The sequence below is a fragment of the Dendrobium catenatum genome, unplaced genomic scaffold (assembly GCF_001605985.2).
Source record: "Dendrobium catenatum unplaced genomic scaffold, ASM160598v2 fragScaff_scaffold_1055, whole genome shotgun sequence".
In the NCBI taxonomy this organism is placed as follows: domain Eukaryota; kingdom Viridiplantae; phylum Streptophyta; class Magnoliopsida; order Asparagales; family Orchidaceae; genus Dendrobium; species Dendrobium catenatum.
The window spans coordinates 454,821-472,140 of NW_021319517.1; the positions used below are offsets into that span (position 1 = coordinate 454,821).

The 17,320-nt window shown below is 38.4% G+C and overlaps 1 protein-coding gene across 1 annotated transcript in view; it reads left to right on the forward strand.

Annotated features, from left to right (window-relative positions):
- LOC110100691 (transmembrane protein 33 homolog) overlaps positions 1 to 15,371 on the forward strand; it is a 26,800-nt gene extending 11,429 nt beyond the window's left edge. Inside the window, exons 4-9 of the mRNA XM_020828307.2 lie at positions 12,928 to 13,053; positions 13,152 to 13,272; positions 13,845 to 13,929; positions 14,368 to 14,481; positions 14,594 to 14,633; positions 14,992 to 15,371. Of these exons, the coding sequence (XP_020683966.1) occupies positions 12,928 to 13,053; positions 13,152 to 13,272; positions 13,845 to 13,929; positions 14,368 to 14,481; positions 14,594 to 14,633; positions 14,992 to 15,144 (639 nt within the window). The 3' untranslated portion in view covers positions 15,145 to 15,371. The remainder of the gene's footprint in view (positions 1 to 12,927; positions 13,054 to 13,151; positions 13,273 to 13,844; positions 13,930 to 14,367; positions 14,482 to 14,593; positions 14,634 to 14,991) is intronic.
- The last annotated feature ends 1,949 nt before the right edge of the window (positions 15,372 to 17,320 follow it).

Genomic DNA, 17,320 nt, shown 5'->3' on the forward strand with positions numbered 1-17,320 from the left:
CGAGAATTTAGATTGTGGTTTTGTTGCTTTGCTCGAGCTTGTTTGAGGCGCACCCTTGCTTTCTGTTTTACAGTTCTGGGGAAAGAGGCAAGGAAGTTCAGGAACTAGGTTTCAGAGTCCTGAATCAGATTAGGTAGCTTTTGTACTTTTGATTTTGGTACATGTCATGGCTTTTTCTGTTCGTCTTCTTTCTGTTGAAAGCCATGTACTGTTCTGTAAGATGATTAGTTTTGAGGAAATGAAAAGATAGATTTTTGTTCCGCTGCATTTGATGTTTTTAGGTAGCTCTGTTGTTCTGTCTGTGCTTTGTTGGTTAAGAATTATGAAAATCAGGTTTATATCCTAATCCCAAAGCCAGATCCTTGGTTAAGAAAGGTCCTCTTTCGTCGCCGATCCGGCTCGGTGCGGGCTGCCGTACCCCGTCGGTGCGGGTCGTGACACCTTCAACCAGAGTGGTTTTATTGTCGAGCAGGTCTGCCCAACCTGTTGGTTCTTGCCGGCCCTGCCCTGCGCGTCGTGATGTCCTCACGGATGCTCGTGCGTATAGTATGTGTTGAGAATCGCTCGTGACAGCCCTAGCTTATGTCGTCCAAGTCGTGTTTTTCAAACGTCCAGCGGGTTGCGCAGGGCCAGAAGCGGCCTCCAAACTACGGTCAATCACCGCTCGCTGCAGCGCTTGCACTAGTCTCTGGCATCTTACCTACAGCCCGGAGGTCGTGATGCTGCGGGTTCGGTTTGATCAGCTCCGATCGGGCTCTGGCGGTCACCACGAGTGTGAGAGAAGCACGCGCTCTAAGTGCATTGAGCACGAAGAGGTGCCTGTGTGCCCAGTCAGTTCAAATAAGGAAAACTAACAAGAAGGCAATGGAACAGTGCAAAAGGCTAAAGCCAGAGTTGTATATTTTCATTGAACTGCGTCTCCTTCTTCTCATGCAGAAAGATAAAACAGTAAAGTATTCTATATCTAGAAAAGCCAAAAAAGTGCATACTGTCATTAACTTAGATTGCGGTAACTATGATATGTGGGAAATAACGGAAAGCTGAGCATAATAATTAAAGTTAAAAAGGTAGTGTGAACCGCGTGCATTGGTCCAACGTGTGAGCACGAGCCAATGATCCATTTGGAAGCTTTGATGCACGCGCATCAGGAAAGGTGATGCATAATCATGAGGTTTTTTGGAGATAAGGTGTGAAGAGCTTGGGTTCAACGTGAAGGATATAGATTCATTAGGTTCAGACAGGACCAGACAACAGTTTACCATTCGGTACTTCACAGTATCACGTAATACTAGAATCTCGGTACTTTGTGAAGTACCGAGCTCATACGGGTAGGTGTTGTGGTGTATTTTTATTGGGTCTCCGGAACTGTCATCCGGTGTCTGAAACCCAATTATTTTTCCAACACAAGGGGCGAGGGCAAGAGCCCTACTAGTTCAAATACTTGTCTAGGCTTTCCTCTTTAATTAAGAGTTGGTGAATATTAGGGAAGGTTATTTTTTATTGGAGATATTTTGAATTCAATTTTATTCCTAAACACCTGAAATAAAAAGTCAATTTCTATTTTTGTAGCAAAATGTTCACGTTTGCTCGTAATGGTCAGTTGTTTTTTTATTAGCTAATCATAATGGCTAAATCTCATCATTAAAAGGCTTTTGTAATATCTATAATGGAAACATTATGTGGGCCGGCACGCTAATTATAAGTTTAAATTTTATGATTTTTTTAAACATTTATTAAATATTATTATTAAAATTTTAATCAATTATTAAATGCATAAAAAATTACAATAAATGATAACAAATTCATTTGGATATTTTTTTTACTATTTTTATAAAATAAGTTTTTAAAGTACAAATAGTTTATTGGAACCTAAAGAAAAGTCATTTCCTAATACGTTATAAATCTAAGGGCTTTGTTTTGGGACCGGCTTTTTTTATTACTTTTTAAAAACGGAATTTTAGTACAAAATTTTTTTAATTTTGTAACTAAAACCTCCATTTTATAAAGCAATAAAAAAGCCGTCCCAAAAGAAGCCTAAGTCTGTTTTTAGTCTATTTTTATCTTTTTTAACATAGGCCAAAATATATAAGAAAATAAGCACTTTTAAATTTTAAATTTATCATAATAGTTTTTTTAATGCAATAAAAAAATATAGATAAATAGTTAAAATTATAATTAAAATTTGATGAGGCTTAGAATTCATATTTTATTCTATATTAAAAATATAATTAATCGTGTAATAATGAAAATTTGAATTTATAATAATGTGGTGGAAGTAAAAAGTAAGGAAACTACAATAAAAGAGAACCATATCTTTTCCATAAGAGGAAATCTTCCTCTCTTCAATTAATTGTACATTAATCCAAATGTATGAACTATTTGCCCTACGAGTTCTCGATATAGCTATATTGCAATGAGATTATAAACAACCTGCTATAGAATGGAGAGAAAAGAAAAAAGAAATTAGCAACATCCAAAACACTAAGGGCCAATTGACCTAAATAGAAATGCTGAATGAACCACTCGCTTAGTTAAAGAGGGAGTCATTCACTTCTAATCATTGAAAGTTAGGAAATACATCTATGAATATGCTTATAATATAAATTAATTATTTTTCTTGTACAAGACTTAGGTGTAGATTCTCCTGGCAATCTCTCATGATCATTTTGAAAATTAAAAAAAATCTCAAGCAAACTCCTCTCTCTCTCTCTCTCTCTCATTCTCTCTCATCATCTCTCTCCTCTCTCTTACATGAAATGGAATGTACCTTAGGTCTAAATGTTCTAAAAAGTCCTATGCATCTTCTTACTTATAGGAATGACTTGAAGAGATTTGGCAGTCACAGTCAATTTATCCTTTTATCTAGCGTATCAAATATATCAATATTAAAGTCTTTGAAATGTCAACTTCCATGATGACATCCTAAGTTGCTTTTTTTTCTAGTAACTGTTAAGGATTTATTTATGGAGATAATTTAATTCACTGGTTTTTTTTCTATATTTTTTTCAATAGATTTTTGCACTGAAAAGTAATTTATCCAAACAGTAAAGAAAGTTTATCCCCAAAACGAAGCCTAAATCTTCTCTGGAAGAAACGCGCTCACAATCAAGAGATAGCAAGGAGCTGCAAAATGCTTTGATGGCTGATCAAATCAGAAAATCAGGAAGGAGCAAGTTCACAATGAGTTCCACTTATAGAGAAACTGCAAACGTTTTTAACACCCAATAAGGCGTTGTTGATGATGATAGTTTAATGGTTGCTTTTCAATAGCTAACTAACGTCAAAACCAAACCTCGTTCTTTAGTTTTACCTAAATGATTTCTCATAGTAAAATCGTATAACAAGATTATCAGTTTCATCAAAAAGAAGAATTATATTTGCTTGCACAATTCAGTTCACATTTGAGAAGCTTGATTAACCATGTCTCAACATCTATCTATTTCTGTTATGCATTCTTGATCTTGCATGCTTTAGGTAGAAGGATTAAAGTTTCATTTGGGATGAATTTTTTTGCTCTTTGTTTTAAAACAGTTTTTTAGTACAAATCATTCTAATTCAAAAAATTTTTTATACTAAAAAATTAACCTTAGAAAGGCAGTGAAGAAAGCCGTCCCAAATAACCTAACTGAAATCATTTGATAAATCAGAACAAATAGGTCAAGCAACTTCTAACATGCCTCACTGCATTACAAAATTTTATATCTTAGAGAGGCCCGCTTGATATTAACCTTCATTTTTTGGTTACTTTCTTTGCCTCATTTTGCTTCTTTAAATGCAAAAACAGAATATGTCAATTCAAAGCGAATTTCCAATTTCGATACGTTCAGCAGTGTGTTTTCATCATAATCCAGTAAGAGGAAAGATTTGCCAAACAGAGCAATGAAAAACAAATAATGGCAGAATCAATAGAACTTCTCCCAAGGCCTGCCTAAGCTCCATATTTTAATTCATTTGGGACAAGCTTTAAGTCTCTTTTTTTTTTTTGTTGCTGCTTTAAAAAAATTAAAAATTTATTTTAAAAAGCAATAAAGTCTGTTTCAAAAGAACCTTAGACTTCTAGTGACATAAGGTGTAGAACCTAAAAACCACTTTGACAACATATGTCATCATTGAATAAGAGATTCTCTGCATGACTAAAATGATAGGTAAGGATGGGTAATCCACATTAAATGAAAATTACTAGAGAATATATGAAATTTTACTGCCAAGTTTCAATCATCCAAAAGCCATTAAAACACCATGAAACTCAACTAGATTTCAAGCAAAGTCATCCAATTACTCAATCAAAATCTTATGGCACCCGACCAAACTTGCCAAAAAAGTCACCAATTTATTAGAAACTAATCTCCAGAGATCAAAGTAGGTGGCCACAAACACTTCTTCTAAAACTTCCCTCTAAGTAAAAATGTTATCATGATCTCACTATAATTTTAACACTACAAGCTAACTAAATATATTTCCATATTTGTTCCTCTCTCAAAGACGTCCAAACTTTGTAAAAGAATATATCTAATAGAATTTAAGAAATGCAACGTTGTAGAACAAGCTTACTTGAATGATTTCTCCAATACAATTACTAAGATCCGGATCGTTTACTAGTGACCGTGTATAGATGGAGATCCACAATTAGAATGTCTAACTAAAATAAACGGGCATTTGTAAGAAAAGTATCCACCTTCATTCAAAAGAAGATTCTTTAAGAGTTCTGGAGTATTCATCTTCACTCTCATCACATGTTTCCACCTGAACGACATCTCTGGATAAACTGAGAATAGGAGTGTTAAGGAAGGGGCATAGGCGATATATGTAGGGGTTGGCGTTAGGCCAATCTTGGCCCAGATGTTCTTGTGAAACCAGCAGTTTGGCAGGAGGCATGTTAGTACATAAGTTTCGTAGCTGCCACAAGAAAATAAAAAAGAAAATATTAGAAGTGAATTTGAAAATGTTTAAGATCTACGTGAGAAGTGTACATAGATCGGAGGGCCTTCGATGGACCCGATTTGGAAAGTTGAGGTTTAATTTTGACTTATGTAAGAAAAGTAGAGGTAGACCTAAAAAGACTGGTTAGAAAAATATTAGTAATGTCTTATCTTTATTTAGATTTGAATAGAATTTGACTTTGTAATGGACACAATGGGCAAAAAAATGATTCCTGTAGTGACCCAGACGTAGTGGAACAAAGGCTTAATGTTATTGTTGTTGTTGTTGATGATTTACAAATAACAATATTCAGAAATTCCCTGTAACAATGACAAATATTGACTGCGCAGTACATGAACTGTCTGCAAACTGCTCCGCTGCCATCTGGATGCCAAAATACGAGTATATCAGAGGGAGCGTTATTAGAAAGGGCATTTTTATGGTGCAGATGCAAAAAAGAACAAAAATAAAGCAAATAGAATTAGATAAACCACAGATGACTGAGATTACTAGATAGGAAGCCCAAGTGCAATCTCACTATTTGAACTAACGATTACTCAAGTAGTTGCGTTCGTCACTACACGAAAACAGACAAGGTTGCTCCAAATATCCTAGAAAAAGAATCAGCAACCATAAATTTTAACTTACAATCTAAAATTTAGATGAATGTCTATAAAGAAATTACAAACTATAACTAGTATCTAAATAAAACTCTCTTTAAATCTTCTGTAAACAGAATGCAGGTTGGAAAAGTCTTAAGATCTAAATGAAGAGCCATTATATCATAATAAATAATATCAAAACACAAAAAATTCATCCCGCAGAACATGGATATATAATAAAGCTGTTTACATGATTTCTTCATAGTCTGTTATTGTGGGATGGTACGAAGAGAGAGTTTTCATTCTCCAACACATAAATCAATTTTGCGTCTAAAGAACAAGAAAACAAAAAGTATGACTTGATGATTGTACAAAATAACAGCATAGTATTAATTGACAAAGCATTCATTCCATAATAACTAACAAAATGCATTGTAAGCCAACAGGAAAATTATTACCATGTAAACTAATGATCGTGAAAAATTACCCCTCAAGAATTTGGCCACATGTTCCACTGACAGCAAAATCACAGGTTATTTAAGCAAACTGTGTGTATGTTTGGAATAAGAATAGTTAGAGGCATCTTAACGATATAAAAGACTCGTAATAAAGAAAATCACAGTAAAAAATTAGGAAGGAAGGAAGGAAAAATTAGCTCTGGATATTGCTTGCCAAATTTTCTGCCAAAGGAGTCTCAAAATCACGAATTTTATTTTGAAAGGAGTGCATGCGGTAAATATTAACATTAACTTTTAAAAATTATTGCCATCATCTCAATAAATACAACTATTTTGAGACAATATTTGACCAAAATTTCTTTAATATATCAAGACCCAAAAATTTTTTCCTACAGTCTAAAATCCCGCTTAATAGATACCACAACTTAATATTAATATAGAACTATTCTTGTTGTCCCAGTATCAAAACTAACGCATCTCAATCAAAAAGTAGTGGGCCTTGTATATACATTCAGTATTCAATTTTGTATGAACGCAGAATCAAAAGGAGTGGGCATATATCCACTCCATTTTGAACAAAAGATATCCAAGAAAACCTATTTAAGGTGTAGGTTTAATTTGGAATATGAGCACTTACTCAAGCAGAAAGAAAAAATTAAGCAATGTTTCTTACGTTTTAAGTGCAGACGAGAAGAAACAGAGCATAAGGCGTACATCAAAGTGGATAAAATCTCTTGTTGCAATTATTGACTGAAACCAGATGTTTGTACGGCTGACAGATTCCAGCCCGGGTGTCTGTAGCAAAGGCAACCAGTTGTAACCTTCAATACGACTTTACCCAGTAAAATGGACCAATATAAAAGAAAATAAAGTTTTATCAAATTGGGCATGACTTACACGATATAAGTGTATACAAAGAATAAAAAGAAGAACAGAGCCGTTCCCAAAGTGACAACCGAAATGCCCTTGTTTGAAAGATTCCTCGCACAAGTGGCAGGATGCCAAGCAAAGCAACAATCACACCTGCCAAGCCAATCAATAATTACAAAGGCAAAACATAAACGAATGAAGCAAATGATGTAGGTCAGCACAATCAACCAAATAGGTAGAGCTAGAAGAGAGTTGAGAGCTTATGACTAGCTCATGTTTTATTTATTCAAGGCATCTTATACTTAATCATTTGGATGTTTTCGATCAGCAAGAGTTTTGACAAATTAAGAATTTATTAACTCTTGGCGGTAAGTATCAAAATTTTGGCTATCATTATTTGAAAGCTTTCTAACTTCTACTTTTTTTGCCACTTTTTTAGCTTCAATCATTTTGGCTACGGTGTCAATATTTGACACGACTCGAAAACCCGACTTGAACCCAAACCCAAAAAATTTGCGATTATGTCAACGCCGTTTCACAAATAGGTCGGGTTTGGGTTCCCGGATTCGACCCATTTGAAAAAATGGTCTGGTTCGGGTTGACCCGGCAACCCAAACTCAACCCGTGTTAACCCAGGAAAAACTCACTGACCGCGTCCGCGCTGCCCTTCGTCACTTTGAGTGCTAGAGCTGATCGCGTCTGCCCGTGTCGCGACTGGCCTAACGTCTTGTCCCGAGAGCCTTCCATCGCGTCGAGTGCCCACCACCGCCGGTGTCAGGTGCCGCCAATGGCTAGCCGCTGATGCTCTGCCCGCCTAACAGCCTCAATGGTCCAGTTCATCGTCGACTTTCAGAAGCTAACCGCGGTGTCATTGCCGTATGATAACTCAGTTCGGCGCAATTAGGCCGTGTCGGGTTGAAAAAGATGCCCGTATGCAAAAACGGGTCGGACTCGAGTTGGGTCAACTAGTGCTGGGTCAATTCCGGGTTGGATTCGAACCCGACCAATGACCCAATTTTGACAGCCCTAATTATATGGCATTGGTCGGCCTTCATGTGATCTACCTTCAAGAATTGAGTCGGTTTATATATCATCTAAGCAACAAAGTGGCATAGTATTACTGATCTAATAAGTCATATGGGTCCTCTTTGGACCATTCTTAACTAGTTGGGTCCAATTAATGATATTGTCGTCCTAAAAATAAAACTCTTTAGGATGACTTGTTAGTTGTTAGTGAGGCTATATCACGCAAATAGCTTAATCTATCCATAAGTTTGCTTACTAGTAGATGTCAAGGCCCATAAGCCTTGCCCGAGTTCACTGCACCATAAAATTTTATTCCTTTTACGTTTTTTTAAAGTAAACACATTCTTACTTATCAAAATTTCATTTAAATGGTATTTACCGAACCATATGCACTATCACCTCAAATTCTACATATCTTAATAGGTATATGATGTAGAAAGTTTTCGAAAAACTTCACTACGATAATTTATCTAAATTTTAGTAAATAGGTATTGTTGCGTCCTGGAAGTATTCGCGGCGGTAGAAGAAATATTTAGCTTAACGTCTTAGCATTGACGAAAAGTCCAACACACAAACAGATAAGAGGGAGAATGTAGCGTTCATAAGAGAACACAGAGTTTTTAACGTGGAAAACCCCTAAAAAGGGGGAAAAACCACGGGGCCTAGCCCAGTTTGAATGAATCCACTAGTATTTCTTGGCGATTACAAATGAGGCCCTTCTTAGAGAGAAGGCCTTGGCTTGATGTCATAGATGTACATCGTATAGAGCGATTACATGGTTGGAGTTACATAGATAATGTTTGTTTGGTAGGCATGACATAGTCGATAAGGTGGAGGCTGGAAAAGATCGTTGTTCAGGTGATGGAGGTCGAACGCGTAGTCGTAGAGACAGGGGTTTGAAAAGACTGTTAGTTGGCAGGAGACCGGGTTTAGAAAGACTGTTGTCTGTTGATGGAGGTCGGATGGACCATAGTAGATGACGGAGGTTGGAAGGACTGTAGTTGGCAGGAGACCAGGTCAGAAAAGACCGTAGTAGTAGGGCGGTACTCTGGTAGAACTCTAGGCGTTAGGTAGTGGCCCAGCAGAAGCCCGGGCCTCAGGTGGTGTTCTGGTGGAACAGAGGGTCTCAAGTGGCGGTTAGGCGTAAGTACGAGCCTTAGGTGGTGGTTCTGGTGAAGTATAGGGTCTCAAGCAGTGGTCCGGTGTAAATCTGGGCTGCCAGGTGGTAGCCTGCGTGGAGCATAGGGCCTTTAAGCAGTGGTTCGGAAGAAATTCAGGCCTCCAAATGGTGGTCCGGTAGAAGTTCAGGCGTCAGGTGGTGGTCGGTGGAGCAATAGGGCCTCAAGTGGTGGTCCGGCGGAGGTGAGGGCCTCAGTGGTGGTCCGCGAAGGTGAGGGCCTCAAGTGGTGGTCCGGCGGAGCAACGGCGTCAGACGGTGGTCCGGCGTAGGTGAGGGCCTCAAGTGGTGGTTCAGCAAAGGTGAAGGACTTAAGTGGTGGTCCGGCGGAGCAACGGCGTCAAACGGTGGTTCGACGGAGGTGAGGACCTCAAGTAGTGGTCCGGCGGAGCAACGGCTTTAGGCGGTGGTCCGGCGGAGGTGAGGGCCTCAAAGTGGTGGTCGCGGTAGAAGTTCAGGCGTCAGGTGGTGTCCTGGTGGAGCATAGGGCCTCAAGGGTGGTCCAGGCGCGGAACAATAACGACGTCAGCGCAGTGGTCCGGCGGAGCAACGGCGTCAGACGGTGGTCCGACGGAGGTGAGGGCCTCAAGTGGTGGTCCGGCGGAGCAACGGTGTCAGACGGTGATCCGGCGGAGGTGAGGGCCTCAGTGATGGTCCAGGCCAGGACAACGACGTCAAGATCGGCTGTCCGCGGCGGACGGTGAGGGCCTCAAGTTCTGGACCACCACCTAAGGCCCTTGCCTTCGCCGAGCCACCACTTGAGGCCCTCACCTCCGTCGGACCACCGCCTGACACTGTTGCTCTGCCTGACCACCACTTGAGGCTCTGACCTCCGCCGGACTACCGTCTGACTCTGTTGCTCCACTGGACCACCACCTAAGGCCCTTGCCTTCGCCGGGCCACCACTTGAGGCCCTGTGCTACACCAGGACACCACTTGAGGCCCGAACTTCTGCTGGGCCACCACTTTATACCCAGAGTTCTACCAGAGTACCGCCCTACTACAACTGTCTTTCTGACCCCGGTCTCCTACCGACTAAGTTCCTTCTGACCTCTGTCGCCTACTATGGTTCTTCCGACCTCCATCAGCAGACTTTCTGACCCCTGTCTCCTGCCAACTACGGTCCTTCTGACCTCTGTCGCCTACTATGGTCCTTCCGACCTCCATCAACAGACAACGATCTTTTTTACCTTGATCTCTTGCCGACTACGGTTCTTCTAACCTCCGTCACCTAATATGGTCCTTCCGACCTCCATCAACAGATAACGGTCTTTTTGACCCTGATCTCTTGCCGACTACGGCCATTTTGACCTCCGTCTCCTACTACGGTCCTTTTGACCTCCATCAACAGACAACAGTCTTTCTGATCCCGATCTCTTGCCGACTATAGTCCTTCCGACCTTTGTCGCCTACTATGGTCCTTCTGACCTCCATCATCAGACAACGGTCCTTCCGACCTCCATCCTATCGACTATGGTCGTGCCGACAAAATAAACACATATATTGTAACTCCCACCATGTAATGCACTCTATATGATGTATATTTGTGACATCAAGCCAAGGCCTTCTCCCAAGGAAGGGCCTCATTTGTAATCGATTGCAAATACTAGTGGATTCATTCAAACTGGGCCAGACCCCGTGGGTTTTTCCCCTTTTTCAAGGGTTTTCATGTAAAAACTTTGTTGCCTCTTATGAATGCTACTCTCTCTCTCTTGTCTGCTTGTGTGCTATATCTTCGTTCTGCCGAACCACTGCTTAAAGGCCCTATGCTCCACCAGGCTACCACCTGACGCCCAGATTTACACCGGACCACTGCTTGAGACCCTATACTTCACCAGACCACCACCTAAGGCTCGTACTTACGCCTAACCGCCACTTGAGACCCTCTGTTCCACCAGAACACCACCTCTGGCCCGGGCTTCTGCTGGGCCACTACCTAACGCCCAGAGTTCTACCAGAGTACCACCCTACTACTACGGTCTTTCTGACCCTGGTCTCCTGCTAACTACAGTCCTTCCAACCTCCGTCATCTACTATGGTCCATCCGACCTCCATCAATAGACAATGGTCTTTCTAACCCCGGTCTCCTGCCAACTACAGTCTTTTAAACCCCTGTCTCCTACCGACTACGGTCCTTCCGACCTCCATCACCAGTCAACGATCTTTCCAGCTTCTAACCTATCGACTATGGTCATGCCTACCAAACAAACATATCTATGTAACTCCAACCATGTAATGCGTTCTATACGATGTACATCTATGACATCAAGCCAAGGCCTTCTCTCTAAGAAGGGCCTCATTTGTAATCGCCAAGAAATACTAGTAGATTAATTCAAATTGGGTCAGGCCCCGTGGTTTTTTCCCCTTTTTTAGGGGTTTTCCACGTAAAAACTCTGGTGTCTCTTATGAACGCTACATTCTCCCTCTTATCTGTTTGTGTGTTGGATTTTCGTGCAATGCTAAGACGTTAAGCTAAATATTTCTCTACCGCCGCGAATACTCCAGGACGCAACAATACCCTATACTAAAATTTAGATAAATTATCGTAGTGAAGTTTTTCGAAAACTTTCTACATCATATACCTATTAAGATATGTAGAATTTGAGGTGATAGTGCAATGGTTCGGTAAATACCATTTAAATGAAATTTTGATAAGTAAGAATGTGTTTACTTTAAAAAAACGTAAAAGGAATAAAATTTTATGGTGCAGAACTCGGGCAAGGCTTATGGGCCTTGACATCTACTAGTAAGCAAACTTATGGGATAGATTAAGCTATTTGCGTGATATAGCCTCACTAACAACTAACAAGTCATCCCAAAGAGTTTTATTTTAGGACGACAGTATCATTAATTGGACCCAACTAGTTAAGATGGTCCAAAGAGGACCCATATGACTTATAGATCAGTAATGACTATGCCACTTTGTTGCTTAGATGATTATAACCCGACTCAATTCTTGAAGGTAGATCACATGAAGGCCGACCAATGCCATAATTAGGGCTGTCAAAATTGGGTCATTGGTCGGGTTCGAATCCAACCCGGAATTGACCCAGCACTAGTTGACCCAACTCGAGTCCGACCCGTTTTTGCATACGGGTCATCTTTTTCAACCCGAACACGGCCTAATTGCGCCGAACTGAGTTATCATACGGCAATGACACCGCGGTTAGCTTCTTGACAAGTCGACGATGAACTGGGACCATGAGGCTGTAGGCGGGCAGAGGCATCAGCGGCTAGTCCATTGGCGGCACCGACACCGGCGGTGGTGGGCACTCGACGCGATGGAAGGCTCTCGGGACAAGACGTTAGGCCAGTGCGGACACGGGCAGACGCGATCAGCTCTAGCACTCAAAGTGACGAAGGGCAGCGCGGACGCGGTCAGTGAGTTTTTCCTGGGTTAACACGGGTTGAGTTTGGGTTGCCGGGTCAACCCGAACCAGACCCATTTTTTCAAATGGGTCGAATCCGGGAACCCAAACCCGACCTATTTGTGAAACGGGTTGACCATAATCCGAAATTTTTGGGTTGGGTTCAAGTCGGGTTTTCGAGTCGTGTCAAATATTGACACCCGTAGCCAAAATGATTGAAGCTAAAATAAGTGGCAAAAAAGTAGAAGTTAGAAAGCTTTCAAATAATGATAGCCAAATTTTGATACTTACCGCCAAGAGTTAATAAATTCTTAATTTGTCAAAACTCTTGCATGATCGAACAATCCAAATGATTAAGTATAAGATGCTTGAATTAAATAAAAACATGAGCTAGTCATAAGCTCTCAACTCTCTTCTAGCTCTACCTATTTGGTTGATTGTGCTGACCTACATCATTTGCTTCATTCGTTTATTTTTGCCTTTTGTAATATTGATTGGCTTGGCAGGTGTTGATTGTTGCTTTGCTTGGCATCCTGCCACTTGTGCCGAGGAATCTTTCAAACAAGGCATTTCGGTTGTCACTGTTGGGAACGGCTCTGTCTTCTTTTTATTCTTTGTACACTTTATATCGTGTAAGTCATGCCACATTTGATAAACTTTATTTTCTTTTATATTGGTCCATTTACTGGGTAAGGTCGTATGAAGTTACAACTGGTTGCCTTTGCTACAGACACCCCGGGCTTGGAATCTGTCAGCCGTACAAACATGGTTTCAGTCAATAATTGCAACAAAAGATTTTATCCACTTGATGTACTGCCTTATGCTCGTTTCTTCTCGTCTGCACTTAAAACGTAAGGATAACATTGCTTAATTTTTTCTTTCTAGCTTGAGTAATGCTTCATATTCCAAATAAACCTACACCTTAAATAGGTTTTTCTTGAATCTTTTGTTCAAAATGGATGTGGATATATGGCCCACTCCTTTTGATTTGGTCATACAAATATTGAATACTGGAATGTATATACAAGGCCCACTCTTTTTGATTGAGATGCGTAGTTTTGAATACTGGAAACAAGAAAGTTCTATATTAAATTATTAGTTGTGGTTCTATTAGCGGGTTTTAGCACTTGTAGGAAAGAATTTTGGGTCTTGATATATTAAAGAAATTTTGGTCAAAATTTGTCTCAAAATAGTTGTATTTGATTTGAGATGAATGCAATATTTTTAAAAATTAATTAAAATTTACCGTGCACTCCTTTCAAAATAAATTCGATGATTTTGAGACTCCTTTGGCAGAAAATTTGGCTAGAATATCCAGAGCTAATTTTTCCTTCCTTCCTCTAATTTTTTACTGTTGATTTTCTTTGATTACGAGTCTTTTATATCTTAAGATGCTCTAACTATTCTTTCAACATACACACAGTTGCCTTAATACCTGTGATTTGCTGGTCAGTGGAACATGTCGCCAAATTCTTGAGGGGTAATTTTTCACGATCATTATTTTACAGGTAACTAATCTTCCTGTTGGCTTACAATGCATTTTTTAGTATTATGATGAATGCTTTGTCCAATTAATATATGCTGTAATTTTGTACATCTCAGTCATACTTTTTGTTTTTTGTTCTTTGACGCAAAAATTTGATTTATGTGTTGGAGAATGAAAACTTTCTCTTCGTACCATCCCACAATAACAGACTATGAAGAATCATGTAAACAGTTTATTATATATCCATGTTCTGCGGGATGAATTTTTGTGTTTTTATCTAATTTATTATGATATAATGGTCTTCATTTAAGATCTGAAGACTTTTCCAAACCTTCATTCTGTTTACAGAAGAATTTAAAGAGAGTTTTATTTAGCTAGTTATAGTTGTAATTTCTTTAATAGGACTTCATCTAAATTTTAGATTGTAAGTAAAATTTATGGTTTGCTGATTCTTTTCTAGGAGATATTTGGAGCAACCTTGTCTGTTTGTAGTGACGAACGCAACTACTTTGAGTATCGTTAGTTCAAATAGTGAGATTGCACTGGGCTTCCTTCTAGTAATCTCAGTCATCTCGTGAGTTTATCTAATTCTATTTAGCTTTATTTTTTTCTTTTTTGCATCTGACCATTAAAATGCCCTTTCTAATAACGCTCCTCCTGATATACTCCGTATTTTGGCAATCCAGATGGCAGCGGAGCATTTTGCAGACGTTCATGTACTGGCAGGTCAATATTTGTCATTGTTACAGAATTTCTGAATATTGTTATTTGTAACTCATCAACAAAAACAACAATAACATTAAGCCTTTGTTCCACTACGTTGGGTCAGCTACATGAATCATTTTTTGCCATTGTGTCCTATTAAAAGTCAAATTCTTATTCAAATCTAATAAAGAAAGACCATTCTAATATTTTCTAACCAAGTCTTTTTAGGTCTACCTCTACTTTTCTTAACATAAGTCAAATCTAATACCTCAACTTTCCAAATCGGGTCATCGGAAGGCATCCGTCTATGTAACTCATCACTAGAATCTTAACATTTTCAAATTCACTCTAATATTTTCTTTTTTATTTTCTGTGGCAGCTACTGAAACTTATGTATCATGCTCCTGCAACTGCTGGTTATCACAAGAACATCTGGGCCAAGATTGGCCTAACTGCCAACCCCTACATATATCGCTATGCCCCTTTCCTTAACACTCCTATCTCAGTTATCCAGAGATGGTGGTTCAGGTAGGAAACATGTGATGAGAGTGAAGATTGAATACTCCAAACTCTTAAAGAATCTTCTTTTGAATGAAGGTGATACTTTTCTTACAGAATTGCCCCGTTTATTTTAGTTAGACATTCTAATGTGGATCTCCACTCTAGCACTCAACTAGTAAAGACCGGATCTTGTAATTGTTTGGAGAAATCAATTCAAGTAAGCTTGTTCTACAAGGTTGCATTTTTAAATTCTATTAAGATATTATTCTTTTACAAAGTTTGACGTGCTTTGAGAGAGGACAAATATGGAAATATATTTAGTTAGCTTGTAGTTGTTAAAATGCATAGTGAGATCATGATAAATTTTTACTAGAGGGAAGGTTTAGAAGAAGTGTTTTGGCCACCTTACTTTGATCTGGAGATTAGTTCTATAAATTGGGTGATTTTTTTTGGCAAGTTTGGTGGGCAGCCATAAGATTTTGATGAGTAATATTGATGAATTTGCTTGAAATCTAGTTGAGTTTATGTTGTTTTATTGGCTTTTGGATGATTACAACTTGGCAGTAAGTTTCATATATTCTCTAATAGTTTTATTTAATTGTGAATTAACATCCCTAACCTATCATTTAGTCTTGAATCTGGTTAATGATGATTGTTAATTTATTGAATGAATGTGAGCAATATAATGCTTCTTTGATTGAAACTGATAATCTTGTTATACGATTTACTATGAGAAATCATTTAGGTAAAACTAAAGAAGAGGTTGGTTTTGAGGTTAGTTAGCTATGAAAGCAACCATTAACTATCCATCATCAAAGCCTTATTGGGTTAAAGACTTGCAATGTCTCATGGATGAGTCTCTATAAAGCGAACTTCATGTGAACTTGCTCCTTCATGATTTTCTATTGTCAGCCATCAAGCGTTTTGCAGCTCTTGCTCTCTCTTATATGAGGGTTTCTCCATAGAAGATTTAGGCTTCGTTTGGGATGGCTTTTTATTGCTTTTTAAAATGGAGTTTTAGTACAATTTTTTTTTATTTTTGTACTAAAACGGAGTTTTAGTACAAATTTTTAGTACTCCGTTTTAAAAGCAATAAAAAAACCGTCCCAAACGAATGGTTCTCTTTTATTGTATGTTTCTTTACTTTGCTTCCACCACATTATATAAATTCAAATTCATTATTACACGATTAATTATATTTTATAATATAAGAATAAAATATGAATCTAGCCTCATCAATTTTAATTATAATTTAACTATTTATCTATATATTTTTCATGCATTAAAAAACTATATTGATAAAATTTGAATTTTAAAAGTGCTTATTTTCTTATGTATTTTGGCCTATGTTAAAAAAGATAAAAATAGACTAAAAACAGACTTAGATTATAACGTATTAGAAATGACTTTTCTTAGGCTTCTTTTGAGAAAGCTTTCTTACTATTTTTTAAAACAATTTTCTATTACTAAAAACTTTCGGTTCAATAAACTTTTGTACTTAAAAACTATTTTATAAAGTAGTAAAAAAATAATACATCCCAAGCAACATAGTGTAACTTTCTTCCTCCACTTTTATGCCATATAAATTTCTTTAACAAATTGATCAACTTGAAGCAAAATTTTTCTGGAATCAAAGAAATGAGTTGATAGAAGCTTGGCATGGTTAGAAGAGAGATTTAACCAAAGTAATTTACCTGCCATTGAGAAGTTGTTTGCTTCCCCTAGTATTCAGCCTCTCTAGGATATTGTCTATCATTGCCGAAAATCAAATGATTGAGCCTCCTCAAAGCCAATTTATACCAAGTAGTTCATTCTTTCACCTCTTTGAAATTCAATATCCTCTTAATTTGTTTCTTCATAAGAATGCTTAACCAATTTCCCAAATAGGATTTGAGATTTAGAAGCATTGATATTTTGGCCTGACCAACTGCAGAAATCAGAGGCAATTGATTTTAATTCTTGGTTTGTGTGAAGTCGCTTTGGAAAAGATTAATACATCATCTGCAAAGAGAAGATGGGATATTTTTGGATTTTGGATGTTATACAAACTCCCAAATGATGGCCCCTTTGATTAATAACATAAGAAAAGAGTTTTGAAAGCACATAATGAATAAGTATGGAGATAAAGGACATCTTGACGAAGCCCGCTGCTTAGCTATGATCCATTTTGGAAAGCTTCCCATTTAAGACAATAGAGAATCTGACAT